Genomic DNA, 23,483 nt, shown 5'->3' with positions numbered 1-23,483 from the left:
CCTATTCCACTTTCCTTCATGGGCACCCAGTCAAATGTATTCCATAAGGCCTTGACATGTATGTATTCATGAAAAATAGAATATCTTATATATATTCTAGTGCTATTTTACAATATGTGTTTTAAATTTAAAGTTAAAGGATCTTTTATTGTAGATATCACTCTCTTCCTTATTTTGTCAATCAATATTGTTTTAATTATCTACCCATGTCACTCTTTACACAACACATTCATTGATTCTATTACAGTCTTCTACCACACATATCTATCATTCATTTATTCAACATATATTTATTCATTAAGCGTCTACTATGTGCCAGATGTTCTAGGCCCAATGAACAAAACAGACAAAGTCAAGTCCCTGCTCTCATGGAGCTTCTATTTTCTCAGTGAAAGAGGAAGCAAGATCAATATTCATGAGTAAGGTGGAAGCATAGATGTTGGTGGTATGAGAGAGAGCATATATGAAAGAGTTATTTAGAAGAGTAAGAAGAAGAATAGAATGGTGACACATTGTCTGTTTGCTGGCAGCACTAAGACTCTACTTGAGATGTATGACCACAAACCTTAAGTGATACTAGCCAGCATGGTTTTGAGATTTTATCTAGCTATATTCAGCTCCCTTGGTGCAGTTGTGAAGTGTGAGGAAAGTTACATCTAACAAGGTTGGGGTTTTGCCACATGAGAATGTCAGGGCAAGAGTGGGGCAAGGGAATTAAGAGAGTAATTAAGTGTTGGACCATGGAATCTAAGCTGGGTAAGGAAGGAAATGAGGACATGAAGGAAATAAGGTTTTATTAAAAAAATGTATTCTGGTTGTAGTGAGGGTGAAGAATCATTGGAGTCTAGAAGGATGAAATGTAAGGTGGTAGGACAGTCTTCTGAGAACAACAAGTAAAAACTGAGATTATAGAGGGAGTACATTTAAAGATACATGCACCCCAATGTTCATAGCAACACTATTATAATAGCCAACATATGGCAGCAACCTAAGTGTCCATCAATGAACAAATGGATAAAGAAGATGTGTTATATATACATACAACGGACTATTACTCAGCCATAAAAAAGAATGAAATTCTGCCATTTGCAGCAATGTGGATGGACAAGGAGAATATCATGTTTAGTGAAATAAGTCAGACAGAGAAAGACAAATACTATATGATATTATTTGTGGAATCTAAAAAATAAAACAAACAAATGTATATAGCAAAACAGAAACAGACTCACAGATGTAGAAAACAAACTAGTGGTTATCAATGGGGAGAGGGAAGGTGGAAGGGGCAGGATAGGGGTATGGGATTAAGAGATACAAACTACTATGGATAAAATAGATAAGCAATAAGGATATATTGTACAGCACAGGGAATTATAGCCATTATATTGTAATAACTTTTAATGAAGTATAATCTATAAAAACACTGAATCACTTTGCTGTACACCTGAAACTAATATAATATTGTATATCAACTATACTTCAGTAAAAAAAATTATTTTAAATAAAAAATAAAGGCAATGACTAGATTCAAAGTATGACACGTACTTACAATTTCATCACCTCTCCTCCAAATGCAGTGATGTATATTCTTATACATGTCTCCTTGTTAGATCCATGGAAGGGTTTCTTTAGTTTATTCCCAGGATCAGAATTGTTCAATCATATGGTACAAGCCTTTCTAATCTCTCCAAATGTTGCCACATATCTCTCCAGAATGATTGCACTATTTTATACTCCCACCAGCAGAGCATAAATGTTCCCCTTCTCTCACATTCAACTTCTAATTTTTGTTAGTCTAATGAGTATAAAGTGGTATCTCATGGTTTTAATTTTTCTCTAATTACTATTGTTATTAATGATTATAACATATCACATACACTGTTATTCATTCAGTGTTACCTTCTGTAAACTGCTGTCCTTTGCCCATTTCTCTATTTAGTTTGATTTATATTGAATTCTACATATATTATAGGTATTAATCCCTTATCCATTCATTTTGTAGTGTAACTATTTACATGTTGGTCTTTAATTTACGTGGTCTTAAATTTATCTTTGTTTATGATACAAGGCAGTGATCTAATTCTATTTTTCTCAATAGAATGAACCAGTTTCCTCAATAAGATCTACTGAACAATCCTTCTTTTCCTCAACTCTACCATATATGAAGTTATATACACACAAACCTATACCTATTTCTGGGCTGTCTACTCTGTTCCATTGTTCTTTTGCCATTCCCATCTTACTTGGAGATCTAATAGGTCTCCTCTTCTGCTCTTTTTCAAAAGTTTCTTAGATAGTTGTGGATCTTTATTATTTCACATTTATTTATTATCTCACATATATTGTATTTTCTAAGAAGATATAGGAGAATATCTTCATAACTCTGAGGTGGAAAATACTTTTTGTAATTAGTCAAAAAAGCATTGATGGCTTTTACTACATCAAAATTAAGGATTCTTTTTTAGTGAAGACTGCCACAGACAAAGGTAACGATGATTATCATCTGGAAGAAGATATCTGCAACATCTAAAACTGAGAAGAGATTAATATATATAATATACATAGACTATATATGTTGAGTTTCTCAAAAAATCTGTTAGAATATTTGTTCAAATCTCATTTTATTTATATGTTAACATATAAAGAATTTGAACCACCATAATATTAAGTCCGCCTGTCTTTAAACATGGCATATGAAGTTTTCTTTAGGTCTTCATATAGTTTTTAATGGTTTTTGACTTAAAGGTCTTATGAAGACTTTGTTAGGTTAGTTTCCATATAATTTATAATTTTGCCATTACTGTAATGTTATCTCATTTTCTGTTTTCTACAAATAGTAATTGCCCATGAAGAGATGGTATATATTTTTGTAAGTTGATATTCAACAATCTTGCATAATTCCCTTATTAGTTCTAATACTTTGTCTATTGATTCTTTAGACTATTATATGGAAATTATCATATTATCTGCAACTAATGCACAGACTTACAGTAGAAGAGTAGCATTATACCAGGCTAACCTAACCCTGATACCTAAACTAGAAAAGAAAAACAAACATAAACACAAACTACAGACTAGACTCACTTTTGAACATAAATGAAAAAATTACAAATCAATATTGGAAAACCAAATCCAGCAGTGCATTAAACGAATAATACATCATGACTATGTAGGGTTTATCTGATGATGTAAAGGAAAACATACTACCTGACTGATAGATATCCCACAAGTGGTTGTTAATGTTCAACAACCAATCCTGGTTAAAATGAACAAATAAAAATCCCAGTACTTTTAGAAACTAGGAATACAGTAAAACTCCTTAAAAACACCCCACAGCAAATACCATGACTTACATTAGATACTAGAAGCAAGCCCACTAAACAACAAGAGTAAAGTTAATGAGGATTCTCATTACCGCTGCTACTAGTAAAAATTTGATTGGGAGTCGTACCCATTTCACTAAGACATGAAAAACATAACGAGATACATACATTAGGAAAAAAGAGACAAAAAGTGCTATTTTGTAAACTATATGATTGTCTCCTTAGAATATACAATATAATCAACTGAAAAACTATTAGAAGTAATGAGTGTTCAGTAAGCTGGCCCTATATGAGGGAAGTTTACAAAGGTCAATAGTCTCCTATATCAACAAGCCATAATAATTAGAAAAGAGTGAGAAGGAAAAGCATTCACTGCAGGATGAAAAATTGTTAAATATGTTAGAATAAACCTAACAAAATCTATATGAAGAAAATGACTCAATTTTACCTAAAAACATGAAAGAAACTTTATTAAATAGAAAAGCAAACTGTATTATTGGATGAGAAAACTCAGTATTTTAAAAATATCAATTCATACAAAGTTATCTATAATTTTGGTGTATTCTCAATTAAAATATAAAATAATATTTTTAAGGAACTTGACAAGTTGATTTCCAATCTTATCATTCAGGGAAAAACCCCACAAGACTTAGGAGATAAGGAAATAGAGACAACTTTGACTATGAAGGGAAGGAGAGTCATAGGGCAATAGCTAGAGAGGGTTTAATGATGATGAGGTTTTTTTTTCAAGAGACTTGAGTATGTTTAAATGCTGATGGGGAAAAGCTAGTAGAGGGGGAGAAGTTGAAATTGAAAAAAATAATAGCACAGGTTTCCTAAATGGCTGAAGGGCATAGTACATTCACAATAAAGCTATAACAAAAAGAACATTTACAATCTGAATAACACTGTTTCAGAATATACAAAACAGAACTCTTGTTTAGGGTGGCATAATGAACATGTTAGTTAACTCCTATCTTTAATTCCTTCCAAGTTCTCACTGAAAGGACCAAAAGGATCTAATGAAAGGGAAAAACCAAACAGTGAGGGGACTACAGAAGGTTTTACCTGTAGTTACATTGAGAATATATTGAAAGATATAATAGATATAAGATAGGAAAAAGGAACACTAAACTGTAATTTCCTACAAGAGACAGAAAAGCCTTTCTGGGAATATGAAGAAAGTAATGCCAAGGTAATTCCTAATTAATCAAAGCTAATCCCCTAGTCACCTTCACTGTGCCTTTATTTGATGCTGAAAGGAGGACAAACTTGAGCATTTGCAGGAAAAGAGGCCTATCTAAATCTTATTTGAACCTAGGGGAAATGACATAGTCCAAAGAAATAATCTAGCCCCATAGCACAGATTACTAGCTAATTAACATAAGGGTCCTGCTGTGGTGATATCTAAAAAAGGCATGATGCATTTTGTTCATTATATACAGTCATGTGAACACTGCCATAATAAAATATCAAACAATATCATCACCTTTAAAAAAAAAAGGCAATCACACCAGTTACAAAAGGAAAAAAATGTAGGCTTAAGCCTATTTGAACAAACTGATCTGCTCTGGAGAGATTAAAACAAACACACACTAAAATTTTGGATAAAATATATATAACAAAAATAAATCTTAAATGCCTCAAATATCTGCCAAAATAATAAGAATTTATCAGGCCAAAATGTAAGTGAAGAAACTTTTGCTAGGTGAACATTTACCAAATCTCTGAACTTTAACTGTAGTTTTCAAGGCTTGCTTTCACTTGGGAGTCAAAAGACCAAATCAAGGGTACATCTGGGTGAGGATTCTAAAAGGAGAGCCTCCGTCCAAAGAGCTCTATCCTCAGTGCCTTCCCTACCCCACAGACCCAGGGACTTGCTTTGATACTGAACTGAGCATCCATCAAACTGATTGGTAAATAAATGTGTGATGATATCAAGAGTTACAAGGAGGTGAAACAACAGTTATTCACAAGTATGACTAGCTGAACTGCATATTAAGGCCACCACATTTGAAAAGCAATGAAAATTAAGAAACTACTTCCTCATTCAAGAAATGGATCTCGGGGAGGGGGAAGGGTAAGCTGGGACAAAGTGAGAGAGTGGCATGGACATATATACACTACCAAACGTAAAATAGATAGCTAGTGGGAAGCAGCCGCATAGCACAGGGAGATCAGCTCGGTGTTTTGTGACCATCTAGAGGGGTGGGATAGGAAGGGTGGGAGGGAGAGAGATGCAAGAGGGAAGAGATATGGGGACATATGTATATGTATAACTGATTCACTTTGTTATAAAGCAGAAACTAACACACCATTGTAAAGCAAATATACTCCAATAAAGACGTTAAAAAAACAAAACAAAAAAAGACACCATCCTGTGAACATAATAAAAGTTAATTATTAGAACAAAAAAAACAAAAAAACAAACAAACAAAAAAGAAATGGATCTCACAAATCCAATACTGAGTGAAAGAAGAAAGTCACAAAAGAAAACATACAGTATCATTTCTTTCATATAAAATAATAAAATAAAGCAAAACTTCTCCTATTATGTAAGAATATAGTTAGGTTATTAAAATATAAAATTAAAAAGTATATATAAAGAAAAGCAACAGCATGATTATACAAAAGTCAGGAAAGTGGTTACCTCCAGGAGAGAGAGAGGAGTTACACTTGAGGAGAGGCAATGGGGACCTCTTGTGTGCTGGCTTGATCTAGTTAGTGATGATATACACGTTCACTTTAAAATTTTTCTCTAAACTGCACAAATCATTATATACTCTTTTCTGCATGTATTTTGCAATAAACATTCAAAAGGAAACCGAGACAAAAAATAAATAAAACTAAGAGAAGGAGGAAGACAGCAGAGGAGGAGGAAGAAAAGGAGGAAAGATGAAGGCACATAGCTCTCTAACTTGAATTGTCACAATAAACTGGGAAACCTAGTTTTTGAGCATCAAGATAAGTCTCCCTGCTTTGGCTGCTCCTAGCTCTGCAGTTTTCATTTTCCTTCTAGGTTTCTGGATCTCTAAAATAGCAAAGTAAAACAAGAGAATCTAAAATGTCTTCTGTTTGTCGGTGTTTCAAGTATTTGAAAGGAACCAACATGGTCTCTGACAAAAGCCACCATCATTGCTTCCCCACTGATAAAACAGAGACATCTCTCAGCTAACATAATGAAAAGAACAAAAATAACTGGACTATGAAATTACTTAGCAGTGAAAAAGAGGGACTGAACTGACAAATCCATGCAATGTCTCAGCCCCTAGCACCTCAAGTAAACTGACTTCTTGCTTGAAAAAGTAAGAATCATTAGAAAATCTAGAGTTCACAAGATGTGGGGGTACATTTTGTTTTACGAAAATAGAATAGAAACTTATGAGAAAAGAACAATCTGAGATTAAGAGATATTTTTTGAGGTCTGAAAAGCATGACTGAATTTTTTTAATGGGGTCAGCAAACAAGAGATTTGCTATGAGGGACTTCCCTGGTGGTTCAGTGGTTAAGAATCCGCCTGCCAATGCAGGGGACACGGGTTCGAGCCCTGGTCCGGGAAGATCCCACATGCCGCGGAGCAACTAAGCCCGTGCGCTACAACTACTGAGCCTGCGCTCCAGAGCCCGTGAGCCACAACTACTGAGCCCACGTGCCACAACTACTGAAGCCTGGGCGCCCTAGAGCCCATGCTCTGCAACAAGAGAAGACACCGCAATGAGAAGCCCGCGCACCACAACAAATAGTAGCCCCCACTCACTGCAACTAGAGAAAGCCCGCGCACAGCAATGAAAACCCAATACAGCGAAAAATAAATTAATTAATTAAAAAAAAAGAGATTTGCTATGAGAACTGAGATGACAAAGTAAATATATGCTCAGCAAAACTCAAAAGAAATGGCCCAATATAGATAGAACTGAGGAGAGAAAATAAGGGATGTGGAGAACAAATCAAGCACATGAAATATGCATATAAAAAGCATTCTCAAAAGAGAAATAGAACCATGGTCTGGTTTTGGTTTACTAATAGCTTGTATCAAAAATGGATATTGAATATTCATTAATGCTTCACTGGAATCTCTGGACATGATCGTGTGACTCTTTTTCTTTTGATATACTGATATAAAAGATTATATTAATAGATTTTATAAAGCCACATTCCTATTTATTCATGGTAATATTATTCTTTAAATATGTTGTATGGTTCAAAACCAAAGAAATAAAAGAAAAACATGCCTTGAACTAAAGAACTGCTTGAATTTTCAAGTTGAAATGTTCCACTTTACTCACAAGCAAATGTAATGAAAATAAAAGGTATATCCTCATAAAACTTGTGAATTTTAAGGATTAAATAAATTCAAACTAGCATTAAGTAAAAAGATAAGATGCACCACAAAGGAAAATAAAGCTCTGTTGGCCTCAGATTTCTCCTCCATAAAAATAAGGGCCAGAAAACAATTTAGCATTATCTACAGAATCTTGAAAACAATAGACATAACCAACATTTTCTATGTGGTTTTGCAAGCATTCATTTGAGAAACGACTGAAAGACATTCACATCCATATAGGAACTCAGAAATTCTACCAACCACATTTCCATCCTTAAAAGTTATTCCAGGTTCTACTTTAGCTGGCCACAAAACAAATTTAAAAATTTTTTTTAATTTAATAAAAGATAGTATAAAAACTGGCAGTAAGTACTGAAAACAAACAAAACAGACTACATAGTTTTTAAATATTCCAATGGAATTGAACGCAATTGCCACTATTTTTGACAAAGCAGCTACACTAAATAATTATTAAATTCTAAAATCCCCATGATTTTATTCAAAACTGCAAAGGAAGACAAGAGGAAACTAGGGAGTAGAAACATTCTAATTTTCTCTTTTTTGAAAAATGGGGGGGGGTCGTCAAAAATACTGTTTCATTCTTGACATTTAAAGTATAGCTCCTTCCTCATTTATAAACAGTTAAATGTAAACAATCATGTTATCAGCACATAATTACATTTCATCTTCTTCAATTCCTTTTAATATGCCTTTTTCCATATGCCAATATTGAATAATTATGATGCAATATCCCTGTCTTATTTCTTACTTTAATCAGATTCCTTCTGTCTTACTATTAAAATGCTGTCAGCTGATACCTTGAGATAGATACCTTTTATCATGCTATACTTTTAGTTTACTAAGAGTTTGTATCAAAAATGGATATTGAATTTTTACTAATGCTTCATTATAATCTATAAAGATAATCACAACTTTTTTTTCTTTTGGCCTACTGATATAAAAGGTATTGATAGATTTATCAAACTACATTCCTATTTGTTCATGGTGTATTATTCTTTAAATGTTGAGTGGTTCAACTTACTCTTACATTATTGAGAATATGTTTTATCTCTATTTATGGATGAAAAGTACCTATAATCTTCATATTTTTTATCTTTGTCATGTTTTGGTAGCAAGTTTATACTGGCTTACAAAATGAACTTGGACATTATCTATCTTTTAAAATATTCTTCAATGATTTATACAGCATGGGAATTATTTCTTTAAAATTTGAACAAAACAAGTGTGCTTTTAGAATTAATTCTTTCACAGATTTTAAATTTCTTCCATAGTTGTTACCTTATTTATATATTCTATGTATTCTTCAACCTATTCTATAATTTCTATTTTTCTACTAAAATGTCTGTTTTACTGAGAGCAGGGAGGGGGAACCCAGGCCAAGCCTGACCTTAACTAAGAAACCCTTAGTAGAGGATATAGGGACAAGAGTCCAGAGGGGAACAAGGCCACAGTCATATGTAGACCAGAGTACCAGAGAGAAGAGTGTAGCACACACACAAAAAAAAACCCTGAACATCTGCAGAAGATCCACCTAGAGTATCCAGCCACGCCCTGCTCAGTGCATGTGTATAAGGAAAGTATCTGAGGCTGGGAAAAGCACCATCCAAAAGGCTTAGGAAAGAACAGTACCAGGTCCTCATACTGGAACAAGGAACAGTGGTGCTGGCTGCCACAACAGTGGATTAGCCCTAGAATGAACACTACTCCACTGCTTTTCTTAATTTTGTAGCTATTGTGCTGCTTAGCCAGCAGTTACACCCTTAAGGAGCTGAGGCCTGGTTAATTTCAACTCTCCTGGGTATCAGGTATCATTCTGGGCCTCTAAAAACATAGTTGTTTAAGAACACATCTAAAGGGCTTCCCTGGTGGCGCAGTGGTTGAGAATCTGCCTGCCAATGCGGGGGACACGGGTTCGAGCCCTGGTCTGGGAAGATCCCACATGCCGCGGAGCAACTGGGCCTGTGAGCCACAACTACTGAGCCTGCGCGTCTAGAGCCTGTGCTCCGCAACAAGAGAGGCCGCAACAGTGAGAGGCCCGCGCACCGCGATGAAGAGTGGCCCCCACTTGCCACAACTAGAGAAAGCCCTCGCACAGAAACGAAGACCCAACACAGCCATAAATAAATAAATAAAAATTAAAAAAATAAGAACACATCTAAAATCAGATAAGTGTTTCAACAAAGCACATCCCTCCCCCAAGGTTCATAAATCTAGCTTTGTTGCTAATCCTTCCCAGAACAAATGAAGCATGGAGGAGCTAATCCAAATATACTAGTTACATGTGGAGTGTTTACTCCACTGGAAATAATGAAAATAAATAAAGCAGTGTTATTATTGATGCCATAAAATCCACTTGGTGAAAACTAATCTCATTTTGTTATTTTAGTATATCAAAACATTCATAATATTTATGACTTTCTTACATCAGAGATAATGGTGTTTCTTCAAAGCTTCTAGAAAGCAATTTTTCAATTCACTGTTGTGATGTACTTTTGGAGTTCTGCTGTCAAAAATATTTCACTGGACATAAAAGAGGAAACACAATGGCTTTATCCAAACCCTCCTTCACTTCAGTCTTTTATTTAGGTTCATTTCTGGTCTTCAATTTTCCTTCTATTCCAAAGCAAAAGCTTGTTTTCCACTGCTAGTGTGAAGTGTTTTTATCAATATTTGTACTCTTATATGTGAACTGGGTTACAATTTCTAGTTTGTGTTTTTCTTCCCCACTGGACTGAGAGAGAAATATTCAAAGTTAGAGGCTATAATTGGTGTCACATGTCTGCATTTCCACCTTTCAGAACCATGCTCGGTCAGAAGTGTTGAATTCATCTTTAGAAAATGAGTGAATGTGAGGCTGAGGACAACTGCAAACACAAAGTGGTCCCCTTTCACAAGCCCCGTGTCCCTTCGTTCCTCTCCCGTGGGTTGGACGTTTTCTTGAAAACCACTGAGCATTTGAAAAGTGGGACTGCATTTCCAGTCTATCTAAATGCCCAGGCTGATTATTATCCCAAGAATATTTCCCCCTAATTAAATATTATACAAATGGTTCGTTTTCCCAGGTCTCTAATTTTGGTGGAAACACCCACCATAATATCACCTGTAGAAGGTTTAGAATCTCACATAATAAGGTCTGAAGAAAAAGGCTTATAACAAATTTCCAGACTGAAAAAGAATGGATATATGTATATGCATAATTGAATCACTTTGCTGTACACCTGAAACTAACACAACATTGTAAATCAACTATACCCCAATATAAAATAAATATTAAATTAAAAACAAACAAAAAACAAATTTCCAGACTAAAAAGGAAGGCTAAAACCAAACGCTGCTGCATGTGGCCTCAGTAACAAAATAAAGCACAAGTGAAAACAAGAATGTTACAATGATTGAGTTGTCTGGCACAAATTTGAGATTGGCAGCAGAATCCTATTATGTATCTTGATACTACTGGAAAAGTAAAAACAGATGGTACCATAATATAATGGAAAAATTTGGACATTTATGAGTTTACAATCTCAAAACAGACAAGAGTCAACGAGTTGCTGCCTGTGAGGTAGTTGGAGGATTCAGGTGAGAGAATGATTGAACAAAGGAATCAAATACTAAGGATTTGTCTCAAGTTACATCCAGACAACTGCCACCAGAAAGTGGTCAATGTGAAAGTAGTATGTCTCCCAAGATTCTGACAAAGCTGAGCTTAACTCTGCGTTTGATACCAAAAGTCACTATAGGATTTTTTTTAAAAACATACATAATCAATTCCAATTCAAGATTCATTGTGAGATTTCTTAGTTCAAAACCAAGACTGAATATGATTGAGGGGTAAAATGCTAATTGTAAAGAAGTTAATGATAAAGTAATTAAGAATAGGCAGTAGCCAGCAGAATGCCACAACAGCCACCCAAGATGTCCTCCTGTGCTCTCCTTATATCTTTTCCAAGGAGGAAGTATGAAGTATGAGTTATAAAAAGATAAGAGACTGGGTGAAACTAGGGATGGTGTAGAGCTTCATCTCTGTTAAGTAATCTACATAATAATTTTTAATATATTTCTTCTCAATAAGTATTTTCTATAATTCTGAAATAGGAATGCTTATTAAATAGGGGAAAAACATTCCCCATTTAGCATTTTTTCCTAGAACTGAGTCATGTGGATTGACATCATGGAGACCTGGGCTCTTACGCATTGGCCTGCCTGGCACAGGTGACTTTTTTTCAGGCAGTATAACTTTGGGCTCTAGAGGCCACTTAATTGCATTAAAATTATTACTCTACCAAATTTCTATCTCTGTAACCTTGAGCAAATTACTTATCTTCCCTAGGCCTCAGTTTCCTCATCTGCAATATGGGTATTAAAAAGGCATCTAATTCATAGGGTCATTGTGAAGACTAAATGAAGTAAATTATCTCAACATCTGCTCAGAGGAATCAATAAAAAATCTGAGTTATTTCTGTTACTATCATGAGAGCCAAAAAGGAAACTTAGAGATCACATAGGTCAAAATTATCTTAACCTCTCTCAATCTTTTATTTTTGAATTTGAAGAATACTAGGCTAAACAGACTAAATGATTGCATAATCTGTACCAATATTCTGGTATTATCCTAAGTATATAAAACCTCTTTTTAAAAACCTGTATGTTTTCTTTATAGTGATAATCTCCAAGATGAATTTAGACTTTAAATTTTAAAAATAAAATACAACTGTAGTCTATATATTACTTAACAAGGCACCACAAAATTCCTATTCTCATCCAATTTTTTTAGTATCTTCTTAAAACTCATATTTCACATTTTCTCCATCTGATTTCTACATGGTAGGGGTACTCCCTCTATTATGTTACATTATAAGGCAAAGGTGATGGGATGTCCATGATTATGGATCATGGGATAGGGGATCTCCGTGATTATGGAGACACTATGTAGATACTGTATAAGACTAATGTTCTGTTCTGTTGTTATATAAGAGTCTGCATTAGCAGACCTGGGGACTCTTTTTCAAGCTTTGAAGAAATAAGTTGCCATGTTACAAGAGGGTCTGTGAGAGGCTCATGTGGCAGGGAATTGGGGGTGGCCTCTAGAAGCTGAGAGCAGCCCCTGGCTGACAGCCAGCAAGGAAACAGGGACGTCAGTCTTATAGTCCTCTAACCATAGGAAGATGAATTCTGCCAACAGAAGGAATATACGTATGTATAAATGTATACGATAAACCAGTAAATTTATTTCTTTAAATAGAAACAAAATTTTAATCTTTATGCAATCAAATGAATAAGTATATAACTTTGACACCTCTGCTTTTGAGCCTAAAAAATCTTCCCAAACTCAAGATTATATAAAAACACACCTATATCTTCTAAGCTTTTTGCAGTTTCCATTTTTTACATTTAAAGGTTAATCCACCATCTAACAGGATGAAAAAAGGTCTGTGGATGGATGATAATGACGGCAGCACAACAGTGTCAACGTACTTAATGTCACTGAACTGTACACTTAAAAAGGATCAAGATGGTAAATTTTATGTGTATTTTATCACAACTTTTAAAATTTTTTAAGAAAAAACTTACCTAAAGAAAAAAAAAGTCAATTCATCTAGAACTTATTTTGGAGTATAATGATAGGATATATAATTTTTTTTCCGAAGTCCACAGCCAATTGAGTCAGCATTACTTACTGAATTATTAATTTATTCCTACAAATATGCATACTTGTATACCCTTGGATATACTTCTGGTCTTTCCAGCTGTATATAATGCTCATTATGTGATTAGATGAAGATTTCCAATTGCCTCTATTTCATTTTCATCTTATCCAGAAGAAAGACACCACCTAGCCACAAGGCCATTAGCCCTGGAGCTTAGGGCAGGTATAAGGAAGAAAACATGAAGCCACAATCCTTAAGCTTTTGGTGCCATCTAGAGGACTGTTTTCATGGGTTAACCTCTGTTCAGAGTCAGACACCTCCCCTAGGAAAACACCTTTCCCCTTCTCAATCCACTAGGGCAATTTTAAATATAAAAAAATTAAGCCTTATCATGTACAGGATGGCCCTCTGCCTCCAACCTTTCTCTGCAGTCCATCTTTCAGAGATGCCAGGGATATAATAGTCAAGTGCAGCTCAGATGACCACTCCTGTTTTCAGAAGTTTCAATGGCTTCCAATTGGCAACAGAATAAACTACATGTAAATCAGCAGGGAGGGAAACAAAATCAAAGATGAGGAAAATCCTAAAATTCACTACAAATGAACCTAGCCGTATTTAAAGTAGGTAACATACACACACTAAAGAAGACTTTCTTTGTTTCAAGGAAAACTGAAATTCACACCCTCTGGACAGCCTTCCTCTAATCAGAATTCATTTGCTCCCTTAGCACATTGCCCGTGCCTATCTCATAGCACTTATCTCTCTCTCTTTCCCATTCTAGGTAGTTTGATGCAGGACAACCAGTCACCCACATTAGACTGTGAATGCCTTAAGGATAAAGACAGAATCTGGTTCATCTCAGATTTAAATAGCCCTGATACCTTTAAGAAGAGTGACTTTCTCTGTTGAAGGTGAGTGTTGAAGGTGATTCTGGGATTTTTAAAGGGGTGTTGTTGCATATGCAGTTCATTCCAGGATATTAATCCAGATGATGCAGGCCTATCTCCCAGTTCCTACATTTTACCTGTTCATTTTTTTCTCATTTGTTTGAGCTCAAACTGATCTCTTATTTCCTGCCTTTTTTATTTGTGGATTCACATTTTGGTATTCCTCATTTCTGCTCCCCTGTTAATCAACCTTAAGGTATGCCTTCTTAAATTAATGTTAGTGATTCATTTGTGTATCTTCACTCATCTGTACAGCTTAAACTTCAGCAAAAACTATCCTGATGTCAAAAAAACCAGCAATATAATTATTAGAGAAATGCAAATTAAAAACTAGAATGAGGTACCACCTCACACCAGTCAGAATGACTATCACTAAAATGTCTACAAATAACAAACGCTGGAAAGGGTTTGGAGCAAAGGGAACGCTCCTACACTGTTGGTGGGAATGTAAATTGGTGCAGCCACTACGGAAAACAGTATGGAGGTTCCTCAAAAAACTAAAAATAGAGCTACCATATGATCCTACAATCCCCCTCCTGGGCATATATCTGGACAAAACTGTAATTCAAAAAAATACATGCACCCCTATGTTCAAAGCAGCACTATTCACAACAGCCAAGACATGGAAGCAATCTAAATGTCCATCAACAGATGAATAGATAAAGAAGATGTGGTACATATATACAATGGAATATTACTCAGCCATAAAAAAGGAATGAAATAATGCCATTTGCAGCAACATGGATGGACCTTGAGATTATTATACTAAGTGAAGTAAGTCAGGAAGAGAAAGACAAATATTATATGATACCACTTATATGTGGAATCTAAACTATGACAGAAATGAACTTACCTATGAAACAGACTCACAGACAGAGAACAGACTTGTGGTTGCCAAGGGGGAGGGAGGGTGGGAGAGGGATGGAGGGGGAGTTTTGAATTAGTAGATGCAAACTATTATAGAAAGAATGGATAAACAACAAGGTCCTACTGTAGAGCACAGGGAACTATATTCAATATCCTGTGATAAACCATAGTGGAAAAGAATATGAAAAAGAATGTATATACGTATGTATAATTGAATCACCTTGCATACAGCAGAAATTAACGCAACACTGTAAATCAACTATACTTCAATTAAAAAAAAGAATAACAATAAGAAAACCACAGCCTCTATTTACTGAAAGCTTACTATCTCCTACATGCTTTAATATATTGCCTCGTTTAAATTTCACAGCAATCTAGTTTTTACTCATCTGTCACAGCTTAATTCAATCATCACTTCCTTAAGGATGCATCCTCTGATGTCCTTCACTACACCAAACCTTTATTAAATATAGCATCTTATAGCACTATGCATCTCTTTCATAATGCTTACCACAGTTAAAATTTTACATTTTTTAACCAAAGTCTATCTTCCCTTTTGAACATTAAGTCCCTTTGAGGCTTAATAATATCTACTTTTGTTCACCACAGTGTCTCCATTGCCAGCTAAGCCATAAGGATCATCTTGTCCAGAAGTAATCCCCAGCAGAGTGGCCTCACACAAAGGATTGGCCTTATGCAAGTTCAGTGGAAACTTATTAAGGCCCAGTTTTTAAGGCAATCAATCCTGGTCAGCTGCACAGCTTGGACAACAGTTGCCTCTACAGCTATGATGTTAGAAAAGAGCTAAAACTCCCACAATCATGAACGCTGATGTAACAAATCCTGCCACTAGTTTGCTGTCATACAGCTTCAATTCCAAGACTTTCACCCCAGCCCACTAACACCTTCGAAGAGGTGTTAGTCACAGTAACACCTTTGCAGTCCTTATTTATATTCTACTGTCTCTGCTTTCTCTAGTCCTTGACAGCTGGGCTGGCTAAAAATCTCCACCAGGGGTCTCAGTGTCCTCTTCTTAACCAGTCTGAAGTAAGGTAGATAGATTTTATTATCAAGGCCTCAACTTCTTCAAATCCCAACCATAAGCAATGAGTGACAAGAGGTTAAAGCGAAGGTTCTGTCATGACATATTGCTATTGGACCCTAACCCCTAACTATTCCTGGGTAGGGGCTGCTACTTCCTATATTGTGCAACCCAAAAGCCCCAGAGCCCAAATGTAGTTCTCCTCTCCCAAAGCTGATGTCTAATCCTGCTGGATCTCTGTGTAATCCCCTAGAATGCATCTGGGCAACCACCAATTGCTACTGCTCTGTTTCTGTGAATCTTCCTTAATTCAACAGCCATGTATATTTGCTGCTGTGCTGTTTGCCTCGTTCACATAAAATTATAAGTGATTGATATATAGCGGATACTGCATAAATACTGGCTCAACATTTGATCTAATAAGTAAACAGAGAGATGAACAAACAACCTCATAAGGTGAGCAGTCCGATCTCTGTTTTACAGGTAAGGCAAACAAAGCAGAGGTAACCAGGCCAATATCACACAGTTAGTGAATGGTGGGTATAGGATGTGGATTCAGGTCTACCAGATTCCATACTACTTACTCTGAATCACTATACTCTACTGGAACTCACGGACTTCCTTAGGTGCACCAGGCTCTGTGTCAACTGTAAATAACAATAACAGCCACTTTTTAATATCCAGGCATCGTACTAGCTACCTGATTTATGAGATAAAGTCTAAGCCAATTATGCCAGAGAGTAATAATTCTAAATCCTACTAGATTTGAAGGAATCAAAGTCTTTTTTTTTTTAACCTCTCACTTTTTAAAAATTGAAATATTTTGACGTACAATATGTTACTTTCAGGGCATAATTAGTTTCATAATGATTTGACATTCGCATACATTATGAAATGATCACCAAGATTAAGTCTAATAACTTAATGTGTCCCCATACAACATTAGTATAGTATTATTGACCATATTCTTTATGCTGCATGTTACATCCCTGTGGCTTATTTATTTTATAAACAGAGGTTTGTACCTCTTAATCCTCTTTACCTACTTCATCCCCCTTTCCCGCCTGCCTGCCTTCCCTGAAGGAATCAAGGTCTTGATAATAACATATCACTTCAAACTGGTTAGGAATGGGACACTGAGCCTGCTGATGGAGGTTCTTGGTCACCTTAGCTGTCAAGAAGTTGAGAAGGCAGAGGCTACAGAATATAAATCAGGGCTGTAAAGAGTCAAATACATCTTCTAGATTTCAAGTTGGGTGAATACAGCCTGAATAAATACAATAAAACTCTCAAGTTGAACTTTTCTGAAGACTTCTAGTGCATGAGCAATTTTACCAGTCAATGGCAATGATAAACTCCAAAGGAAAGTCGTGCTACTGCTGTGTGTAGAAAGTTGTGGTACTACCACCTGATGAACCCCATTCATTCCCGGCACTGTGTTGTGTGTTTATATGCCTTACCTTATTTTAAACTCTCAATTTTATGAGATGATTATCATCATTTGCATATGAAAAAACCAAAGGTCAAATTTTTAAAAGATAATTGCCCAAGCCACATAAAATAACAGAATGCGGACTCATACATATGACAAAAAGATTACCTTTCTACTGTAACAAGGAGCCTCCAAACATTATGAGGAAGCTATATTAGTTTTTCCTAATTTCTTCCCTAAAAATTCATAACACATCCTCAGATTTGTCATTATTCTTGAGTATTTTGTAAATAGCTGAATACATTCCACAGGGTCATCATTGCTCTGTAGTTATCCTCTAGAGTTAGTTTACTTTTGTGCTTGATACGCATGTTCAATGTCACCCACAAAATATTTGGACTCAGAATCATCTTTAAAGAATTTAGATGTGCTATACTGTGAAAGAAATTAGCTTCACAAACAATATCACTGCAAAGAGAACATAGAGATTCTGAAAGGAATTCCACCACCACTGGATTTCATGTGTGCACAGCAAAAGCAACACAGGCTAACTCCGCTTGGTGAGTTTGGGAATATGCCCCAAAGAGGAGGACACAGTAACTGTCCCCAAAAATGAAACTTCTCTTGGGGAAGAGAAGGATAATCACATAACCTTTGAGGTAAAGGTTAAATGGGAGGCAGCATGGACCCCACATAATCTTAAGGTTGAGAAACGTTAGAGAGGTCCCAGGTTGGAGAAATACAGGCAGAAAATTCTTTGCCATCTTACCTGTCCTGAGGCAAGGGGAAAAGGGGAGCTATTGACCTATAGGAAACAAGTCTCCCTCCAACACTCTAGGAGAACCCCAGGATTCAGGTTGCAATCAGAGATGGAAGATGTTAAGGCCTCACCTGATGGGGAAATATTCAGCAATGCTGTCAGTTGCCACATGGACAGTCTGGATTCTTCTGGAACCCTGTTCTGGACAGAAGGAATGTGGAGAAGGGGTCTCAGGAATAGGCTGAGACAAGCTCAAGATAGAGAACGTAAAGGTTTTGGTTATGAGATGCACATTCCTTAAATTATACCCAGGGAGTCAGTCCTGCAAAACACTTGATATGCTCTCTCTCTCTCTCTCTCTCTCTCTCTCATGAAAGTGATTATAAACAAGATCTCAACTGACTAGCTCTCTTGCTTATTTTCCTACAAAGATAGCTCTAATACATTAATTTCCACTGAGGAAATATTGGGTCTGTTATATACGTACATGAGAAATCCACAGCCTTTGTAAGCTATGATCTCTTGAGCTCATTTAAGCTCTGGCTAAGTCTTTATTTCCAAATGTTTGCATCTCACTTTTAAAAAAATTATTAGTAGTTTCAATAGCCATGAGATTACTCCTCAGAAATAACAATTCTGTTAACTGGAAAAAGGTTTTCATCGCTATTATACTTCAAAAAGAATAGCAAAGGGAAAACTGTACTGTCAGCTAAGATTTGGTTCTCAGATATAAAAGTTCTACCCTTGCGGTTATCGTGAGCTAGCCATGAGCACAGTCTAGAATAAGAAGGTTCTATAAATTGAGTCAGACAGAATAAGGCGTCGTCCACCCAGAGGGAACAAACATGGGAGGGAGAATCACTGTCAAGGTAAGACAGTTTCAGAGTAATAGTTAACATTTTTTTGAGTAGCCATTATATTCTGGTGCTTACTGAGCTCTATTTTTCATATTAAAATTTGTATTATAAAGTATTTTGAAATTATACAGTAAGAGATGCCAATGTGCAGACCATAGAAATTTAAAGTAACATTGTCATTTTTGCTTAAAATCCACCTCTTTAAAGAGATAAAACATTACAAATTCAGCTAAAGCTCACTCCCCACACTAAATATCCTGACTTCTTGTGTATCACTCCAATAATATTTTTGTTCTTTTATAGCACATCTATATTTATAGAATTTGCCTTTTTCACCCAGCAAATATTGATATTTACCTACGTTGATACATGTGGATCTGGTTGATTCACATTAGCTTCTACATGGAACTTCATCGAAGAATGAATCTCAGTTGATCCTCTCCAGTAGGGTCTTTCTACCCTTTTTAACATTCAAAAAATGCTGTAAAGACCAATCCTGTGCATATCTCCTTGTGTACTTGTGCAAATTTCTCTAGGTCCTCTCCTTGAAGCAGATTTTCTGGGTCATTAAGGTATGTTCCCTCCAACTTTATTAGGCATTGCCAAGATTATTTCCAAAGTGATTGTGTCAATTTCCACATCTATCAGAAAGGTATGAGTTCTTTTGCCCACTTTTTTCTTGGTATTTTTTCTTTCTTATTGTTTTCTAAGTATTCTTTTGGAAATTATTTCAATGCAAATAAATTGTTCCAATCTATGGTTTAATACTTCACTTTACCAGTGTCTTTCATCACAAAAAAAATCTTACTGTGGAAAATTATATCAACATTTTCCTCCTAGGTTTGTGCTTATCTTAAAAAGAAACTCTGTACCTCAGTGTGATATATTTATTTTCTTCTAAGTGTTTAAATTTTTTTCCTCTTCACATCACATTTATCTTCAAACCAGCTAGAATGTATTTTTGTGTATAGTATTAGGGAATCTCTTTTTGCAGAGATAGCCATTAAAAAAAGTCCATCCTTTCACCATTGCTTTAAAGCTATCTGTCATAATACCATGTTTTCATATACAGCTTGGCCTGTTTCTAGGCTATTTTGGTCTATTGATCTGTCTATATTTGTCTGTTGATGTCACACAGCTTAAATTACTATAATTTTCTAATAAGTCTTGATATCCAGTAGGGTAAGTTCTCTTTTTTTTCAGAATTACTTTGCTCTTCTTGCTCTTTATTCTACCATATAAGTTTTAGGATTAGCTAAATCTCCCATTAGTGTCTTTTAAATAATCTATTTCTTAATAATTTGTTGGTAGTGAATGGGAGCTATTTTTTTTCAGTTTTGTGGTTGATTGGCCAAATCTTTTTAGTATTCCATCGCTGATCAACACAAATATATGATATTATTGGGGAAGAGGGGAGGGGTGCTGTGTGGCAAAAAGAAATCATGTTGTAATTTCACTTGAAGTTCTACTGATTTTCCAAATTAATTTGGTAAGGTTGAGAACGGTTATGATAGTCTTCCCAACCATGACATGACATGAATCTCCATTTATTTAGGCTTCTTTTATGTCCTTTAACAAAAATTAGCAATTTTTCCATTAAGGTCTTACACATTTTTGCCAGGTTAACTCATGGATCTTTTTTTGTTGTTGAGCTATTTCTTGCATTTGATCTTCTGGGCCACTATTGCAGCCTCTCCTGTAATTCACCTACTTTATTATTGTGTCAAAAAATCATGTTTTTAGAGTCATGTATGTGTGTTACATTCAGATCCCTTTAAGGACTTTTTGTTGTTGTTCAGGTGTTTCTCTAGCAATTGTAACACTGAACATGGATCCTAATATTTTGACCCGATCCGTCTCTGTCTGGTCGTTAGAGACCCTTGACTGTACAATTACCTTTCTTTCAGATGAACAGAGGAATTCCACAGGAGTTAAATGGAAAAGGTGTTTCTTACCTTGTGCTTGGGGTGAAAAAAGGAGACTCTCATATTCTTGAGCCACTTTGGAGGAAGCCTCTATGATCTTTGCTCAAGCCCTTCTCCCCACCATAAGAGTATAGACCACTCAACCCATGCCCTTGCCTTTTGTGGACAGGAGGACCTCATAACAGGCTGAGATCCTCAGATGTTGAAATGCCAAGCTCTCAGGGATCCTCTGAGTTTCTGAGCTCTAATGATGCTTACTTTTGATTCTTCCATCCCTAGGGGAAGAAACCCAATTCTCCAATTCTCTAGAGCCAAGGGCAAGTAGCTTGCAGTTAGGAATGGAAGCCATCTGGATACCCAAATCCACCATTGGTATATTTTCTACTTGTTTCTTAATAATTTGTTGGTGGTGAAAGGGAATGGTATTAATTGATTTTATGGGGGGCGGTTTGCAGTTTTGTGGCTGGTTGGCCGAATTTTTAATATAGTATTCCATCCTAGTTCAACACAAGAATGGTATTTTGGGGAGTAAGGGAACAGGAGATTCTGCAGATTTCCAAAGAATAAGAAAACAGGCAAAATGTGGCCAGCATTCTCCATTTGTTTTTTTACACTTACTGAGTGAATAGAACTTTCTTTTGTTACATATACAACTGATCTAAGTGGTTTTTGTTGTTGCTGTCAGCTGTTTGGTTTTTAATACGGTTAACACTGAGATTCAGTTTGAAAGACACTTTGAAATCTTAGGAGTAAAACACACCAATCCCGCCCACTCTCCCAAAAATCTAGTTGGTTTGAATGGACAGAATGACCGAATTGTCCATATTAGGTGGGCAGAAAGATCTTTGTAAAAGATCTTAGAACTTTTGGCCTCATTTATCAGGAGAAAATTATTTATAAGGAAGGAAGCCTTTAGGAGAATTTCTACTTGGAAATATAAGAAAACTAGTACGCAGGTTCAAGTCGTATACTTTTAAATGAACTTGTTGAAAGAAACGTTAACAATTCCAAAACGAAATCAAAACGAGTTTTAACTTTTTCCTCTCAAAAGTACCAAAAAAAAAAAAATTATGGAGAGAAAGTTAACAGGAAATTCTTAAAACGTAAAAACAACTCTTCCTTGCACACTAGTCCTTGAGTAGTTACCATAGAACAGTCTCTGCTTTTCGGCAGCTTCTTTGAATGCGGATTTTGGTCCCAACTCTCTTGCTGCTTTAGTATCTGCTCCGGTCTCCCCCTCTCTCCGAGCAGCTTCCCAGGCGGCCTCCGCCTAGGGGGGCCCTGCGGCCGGACCCGCTGTAGGACTCGCGCGGGGGCGGGCACCCCCTCTCCATGGACGGCGGCAGCCCGCGATCAGCTCTGCCTGCCCGGTCGCGGCCCCTCCAATAGCGCTCGCTCCGGCCGCCACCGTAGGCGTCGGGCGAGCAGCCGCGGTACTCGTCGTAGCGGCCGCCGCCGTAAGATGGCGGGAGCCACCGTGCAGGGGCGGCGCTGCGCGGGTCGCCGTAGCTCTCGAAGTGGTCTCGGTAGGAGCCTCCACTCGGGTGATCCAGGTAGTCGCGGTCGCGCCCCCCGTAGCCGTCTCGGTCGCTGGAGTGGCCGTAGTCGCGGTAGGTGTACTTTCTGGGCGAGGGGGCAAAATCCCGGGGGTCGCGGACGCTCGAGTAGTCGCGGCTCGACGAGTAGCTGTGTCGGGGCGAGTAGCCCTCCTCCCGGGGGCCCAGGTACGGGTCCCGGCGCGGGGGCGGTGGCTCCCGGCGCGGCGGGCCGGCATAGCCGTCTCGCCCCCGAGCGGCCGGGGGCCGCCCGCGTATTCCACCGCCTCCGCTGTGAGCCGGGCCCGACGGCGCGGCCCTCTTCGGGGGCGGGCCGGCCCTGCGTGGCGGCGGCGGCCCGCGCTTCACAGGCAGCGGGGCCCGGGAGGACCGCAGGTCGAAGTCGCCCGCGTAACCGCCGTCGTCCGCCGGCCCGCCCCGGGACTGGGGGCGCCGTGGGCCGCCGCCGCCGCGGGCCCCGAGCAGGCCCCTCGGGCGGCTGTGGGACGGCGGCGGACCCCGCCGGCCGCTCTCGAACACCGGCTTGGTGGCCTGGGCCACCTTAATGGCCTTACCATCCAGGGACTTGCCGTTCATGTCTCTGGCGGCGGCCTTGGCGTCTGCCGGGCTTTCGAAGGTGACGAACGCGAAGCCCCTGGACTTGCTGGTTTCTCGATCTTTCATCAGGAGCACCTCGGTGATGCAGCCATACTTGCCAAACGTGGCCTCGAGGATTTTCTCGTCGGTTTCGAGGTTGAGCCCGCCAATGAAGAGCTTCCCCGGGCGATCCGCTTCCACCATGTCTGCG

General features: G+C 37.5%; 1 protein-coding gene across 4 annotated transcripts in view; it reads right to left on the bottom strand.

The window, feature by feature from the left end:
* The window catches only part of RBMXL2 (RBMX like 2), a 129,046-nt gene extending 105,563 nt beyond the window's left edge, over positions 1 to 23,483 (bottom strand). For 2 of the 4 annotated variants that reach the window (XM_082476400.1, XM_082476399.1), the window contains exon 1: positions 18,490 to 23,483. In XM_082476400.1, coding sequence (XP_082332526.1) covers positions 22,355 to 23,476 — 1,122 coding nt within the window. In that variant the 5' untranslated portion in view covers positions 23,477 to 23,483 and the 3' untranslated portion in view covers positions 18,490 to 22,354. The other 2 variants (XM_082476397.1, XM_082476398.1) reach the window with 1 other exon arrangement.

The sequence above is a fragment of the Balaenoptera physalus genome, assembly GCF_965194825.1.
Source record: "Balaenoptera physalus genome assembly, chromosome: 10".
Lineage (NCBI taxonomy): Eukaryota > Metazoa > Chordata > Mammalia > Artiodactyla > Balaenopteridae > Balaenoptera > Balaenoptera physalus.
The sequence above is the reverse complement of the archived record's forward strand: the minus strand, read 5'-3'. Positions and strand labels throughout refer to the sequence as shown.